Here is a 4,899-nt window from a genome sequence, read left to right as displayed (position 1 = left end):
AGTTAAAGAATTTAAAATTGGCTCATCCAAGATACTTTTATCTCTAATAATTAAAAAATTACTTTATTTTTAAATTTAGAAATTCTGACAACAATGCTATTAGCTTCTACTGAAAGGAAATAATATTTAAAATTATGATTATGTAAGTGGCATATAATTTTTTTTAAAAAATGAATTATTTTGAAATTTATATAAAAAAATTAATTTTTTAATTATAAATTTTATATTTTTTTAAAATAATTATTTAACGTTAATATATTTTACAACTGTATATAAGATTATCGATAAAAATAAATAAAAAAGAAGCTTTAAAAAGATGTCCACGTCACTGAAAATCCCACGGCAAAAGAAGACTGCCACGACTACAAAATCCAACCCTATATTGGGTTAACCTAACCATGTCGGGCAGTCACTTCCTAACCAAGCTTCACACCACCCACCACTTTTTTAACTCAATTTCTGAAGTCGCACAAAATCTCTCGTATATATCCCCAATCCACTCCTCTCTCTTTCCACTCCTCTATATATATATATATATATATATCTATACACGTCCCACCAAAGTTACACCAGTCGTAAAATCACTCTCCTTCAGAAGTACCCAAAAGCTGCAGAGCTCGGCTGAGCAGAACAGAGCTGCTAACGGTTTTTCCCCCTACCCATTTTTTCTTATTCATCTCTTCTTTTGATTCAGTTTCACTATCCAATGCCATTCAGTATCATCAGGAACCAGTAGATCTGAAACAGTTAGTAGAGAAAATAGTAAACAGTTTGATCTCTGCAAGATGATCACCTGGAGGGACCTGTACACCGTGTTAACAGCGGTGGTTCCTCTTTATGTGGCGATGATTTTGGCCTACGGGTCGGTGCGCTGGTGGAAGATCTTCTCCCCCGACCAGTGCTCCGGCATCAACCGTTTCGTGGCCATCTTTGCCGTCCCTCTCCTCTCTTTCCATTTCATCTCCACCAACAACCCTTATGCAATGAACTTCCGATTCATTGCAGCGGACACCCTCCAGAAGATCATCATGCTCGCCGTCCTCGCCGTCTGGACTAACTTCACCAAGAATGGTAGCCTCGAGTGGATGATAACGATCTTCTCGCTTTCGACGCTGCCTAATACTCTGGTTATGGGCATCCCTCTGCTCATCGCCATGTACGGAGAGTACTCGGGAAGCCTTATGGTGCAGGTCGTGGTGTTACAGTGCATTATCTGGTACACCCTCCTACTGTTTCTCTTCGAGTACCGCGGCGCGAAGATGCTGATAATGGAGCAGTTCCCAGAGACGGCGGCGTCAATCGTGTCGTTTAAGGTCGACTCCGATGTGATGTCCTTGGATGGTCGGGACTTTCTGGAGACCGACGCCGAAATTGGCGACGACGGTAAGCTCCACGTCACGGTGAGGAAGTCTAATGCGTCGAGACGATCCCTCGGTGGGTCTGTATTTACGCCTCGGCCGTCGAATCTCACCGGGGCCGAAATATACAGCTTGAGTTCTTCGAGGAACCCGACGCCGAGGGGATCGAATTTTAACAACGCCGACTTTTACTCCATGATGGGATACCAGGGCTTCCCGGCAAGGCATTCGAATTTCGGTCCCACAGACTTGTATTCCGTACAGTCCTCTAGGGGCCCAACTCCCAGACCGTCGAATTTCGAAGAGAATTGTACACCAATGGCTCAGACAGTTTCTTCACCGAGGTTCGGATTTTATCCGGCGCAGACTGTACCCGCAGCCTCGTACCCGCAGCCAAACCCAGAGTACTCATCCACCATTACTAAGAGCTCCAAAAATCAGCAGCAGCAGCTGGCGCCCAATAGCAAGGCCAACCATGACGCGAAGGAGCTACACATGTTTGTGTGGAGCTCAAGCGCATCCCCGGTCTCCGATGCCGGTGGCCTCCACGTATTCGGTGGAACCGAGTTCGGCGCGTCGGAGCAATCTGGACGGTCCGATTTAGGCGCCAAGGAGATCCGGATGTTGGTTGCTGACCATCCGCAAAATGGGGAAAGCAAAGGTAAAGAATCAAGAGACCCTTTTAATTAATTATTAATGCAACTAATTATTTATTCCGATGTTCGAATGCCAATTCCAACATATTTTATTGGGTTGATAATTGAAGCAACTGCGGAAAGGGAGGGTTTTGGTGGGGAAGACTTTAGCTTTGCTGGGAAACGTGAAGGAGAAGGAGAACATGACGAGAGAGAGAAAGAAGGTGACCCCACGGTACTCAACAAGCTGGGGTCTAGCTCCACGGCAGAGCTCCACCCCAAATCAGCGTCCGGAATAGCGGATTCCAGCATTGGAAAACAAATGCCTCCGGCCAGCGTGATGACCCGTCTGATCCTAATCATGGTGTGGCGCAAGCTTATCCGCAACCCCAACACCTATTCCAGCCTCATCGGTCTGGTTTGGTCCCTCGTCGCTTTCCGGTAACAAACTAGAAACACTTATCTATAGAAATTTATTGTCATTAATTGTTTAGAGGTACTAAACATTTTTTTTGGGGACATATTGTTGAAGGTGGCACGTGGTTATGCCGAAAATAATAGAAAAATCAATCTCCATACTGTCGGATGCCGGGCTGGGAATGGCTATGTTTAGCTTAGGTGAGTCTTTTCCACTGTTCTCCTACATTTGAAAGTTTTGAACTTTGGACGATAATGAGGAAGATTAGCAATTTAGCAGAGTGCCATAAAGTCTTTTGAGGCCATAAGGATATAGTCCGGTCGGAATTGGGTCTTCTGTCAAATTAAGGTATTGTTGGGCGGTTCACGGCCACACAAATTCTGGACTACCTTCCAATATAATGTATTGGGTGATCTTGGTTCTATCTTTTTGGGCAATAAATAAATGGGATTGACCACCCGACATGTAGGACCCGGCAGGCAGCGTCGCTTTCTGGTCCAGGGCCGTGGGCACAATAATATTATGGTGATGAAGGTAGTTTGGTCGATCGGGTGGTGGGTGCGTATGTATATAATAATTTTGCTGATTTGGTTGTTATTTTTGATAGGTCTGTTTATGGCTCTTCAGCCCAAGATAATTGCTTGTGGGAACTCCATTGCTGCTTTTGCTATGGCGGTCAGATTCCTCACCGGCCCCGCCGTCATGGCCGCTGCCTCTATCGCAGTTGGCTTGCGTGGTACCCTCCTCCACATAGCTATTGTTCAGGTAATTGATCCTACTGTTTTGAATCTTTGATCCCATTTATAGAGTAAAATGTCATGTTAACTAACATGAAAATTGGTAAATATATGTATCCAATAGGCTGCACTTCCACAAGGAATTGTCCCCTTTGTGTTTGCTAAAGAATACAACGTTCATCCAGCAATTCTTAGCACTGGGTCAGTAATTAACATTCATCTGTGACTTGATGGTAACTGTATTGTCTAGACCTTTTGTTTTGACGGGTGAATGTGATCATTATATTGCAGGGTGATCTTTGGGATGTTGATAGCACTACCAATTACTCTTGTCTACTACATTGTTCTTGGGTTGTGAATTTTTTACAATAGCTAGCAGCCAGCCAAAATACGAAAGATTATGAAGTCATGAATTCTAAATGCATGCATGTGATTAATTATATGTCATACTTGAGTTGCTGGGCATTGACCACGGTACCAGAATATGTTGTTGTTTACATGAGGGTTTTCCGGCTGAAATTATTGGTAGCCAAGTTCCAGAGTTTTGGAGATAAGATAGTGTTGACTAATTAGTGAAAGCCCGGAATACGAGGATCGCATTCACCGCCAACATTAGCAGCCAAGGTTGATCTATTTTTTCAAATTTGAGAAGAACAAGGAATGCTCGTCCAGCTTAAGGGGAACACAACGGAGGGAAACAAGGGAATTAAAGGATCGGAGTTCCGACGTGCATGTAAATTAAGTTTGGTGCTTTCACAATCCCCCTCAACAGCTAGCGCAGAAAGTGACAAACTTGATTAATGAATTTGAGGAAAAAAGAACAGTATTCTGCGTAGGAGGGCATATTTAACTTTTCATTGTTTCTTGTTTTTTTTGAAGTAGCTTTGTTCTTAGTGTTGGCTTTGATTGTCAGAGGAATCGGCAATTATCTGCTATATATTGTCGTTTTTTCTTTAGTTGGTTTGTAATTGAATTAGGATTATTATTATAAAAAAAAGGGGCCATTAGTCATTTTGTTGAGACAAAGATCATGTATTTTTAACATTCAGAGAAAAGCACATCAATTTTATTTTGTTTTTAACTTCCAAGCAAAAATCGAAAAAAACGAAGTGACCTGGGTTGCGTGTTTGGGGGGGGGGGGGGGGGTTGGTTGTGTTGTGTGTGATGGATGCGGGGTGGATTGGAAAGCACATTTTCTTTCTGCTGAGGGGTTTCTGTACCTTCTGTTGTTGTGAGTGATGATCACTTCTCTCCTGGGGCTGAGAAGAAACTGAAGAAAAATACGAGATAAGAAAGCAGCGGAAAGCAAAAGCACAAGCGCGCCAAACTTTTGGCTTTGTGACTTTCGGCCTTAGGCTTTTGATGCGCCCACAAAACAATCCAGCCCTCCTCCTCTACCCTACAAAATTAAGGAGGAAGAGTCATCATCACGATTCACCACTGCCAACTGCTTAAAACGGGCAGCAATTCAACCCCTTTTTTTTTCTTAAAACAAGCGAGCTAGCGATTTGACGATAACGACGAGCATGTGATAGAATCATAGAACGAATTTACGTCTCATTCATTCATAAATTCATTCCCAATGATGACAAGACATCACCTTTCAAAGTTGCTGTAATCTCTCCCAACTCACAAAAGCATATGTACGTGGTGCCGACTTAGGCCTGTCATTAGGAGTAATTTCAGGACAAATGATTATGTTAACGCCGCCAGATCTGCGCTGGAGAAATCCTCTCCGGCCTCCGGCGCCT

At 43.3% G+C, this 4,899-nt stretch overlaps 1 protein-coding gene across 2 annotated transcripts; it reads left to right on the top strand.

Moving 5' to 3' along the window:
- Positions 1-527: 527 nt before the first annotated feature.
- On the top strand, positions 528-4,174 carry LOC122310704 (auxin efflux carrier component 3-like). Of its 2 annotated transcripts, XM_043124815.1 has the most exons (6): positions 530-2,019; positions 2,125-2,434; positions 2,526-2,611; positions 3,019-3,176; positions 3,273-3,349; positions 3,440-4,174. In XM_043124815.1, the coding sequence occupies exons 1-6, from the start codon at positions 786-788 to the stop codon at positions 3,504-3,506; spliced, it is 1,932 nt and encodes a 643-aa protein (XP_042980749.1). In that variant the 5' UTR covers positions 530-785; the 3' UTR covers positions 3,507-4,174. The 2 variants fall into 2 exon arrangements, with proteins under 2 accessions (XP_042980750.1, XP_042980749.1); XM_043124816.1 differs by lacking the exon at positions 2,526-2,611 and having other exon boundaries at positions 528-2,019.
- The last annotated feature ends 725 nt before the right edge of the window (positions 4,175-4,899 follow it).

The sequence above is a fragment of the Carya illinoinensis genome, chromosome 5 (assembly GCF_018687715.1).
Source record: "Carya illinoinensis cultivar Pawnee chromosome 5, C.illinoinensisPawnee_v1, whole genome shotgun sequence".
Taxonomy (NCBI): domain Eukaryota; kingdom Viridiplantae; phylum Streptophyta; class Magnoliopsida; order Fagales; family Juglandaceae; genus Carya; species Carya illinoinensis.
This window is presented reverse-complemented; position numbering and strand designations above follow the sequence as displayed.

Excerpts from the sequence above, each read along its gene's own strand:
- LOC122310704 (XM_043124815.1), top strand. The coding sequence starts at position 786 with ATGATCACCTGGAGGGACCTGTACACCGTGTTAACAGCGGTGGTTCCT. Across the intron at positions 2,020-2,124 it reads GCAAAATGGGGAAAGCAAAG|CAACTGCGGAAAGGGAGGGT; the intron begins GTAAAGAATCAA and ends TGATAATTGAAG. Across the intron at positions 3,350-3,439 it reads CCAGCAATTCTTAGCACTGG|GGTGATCTTTGGGATGTTGA; the intron begins GTCAGTAATTAA and ends ATTATATTGCAG.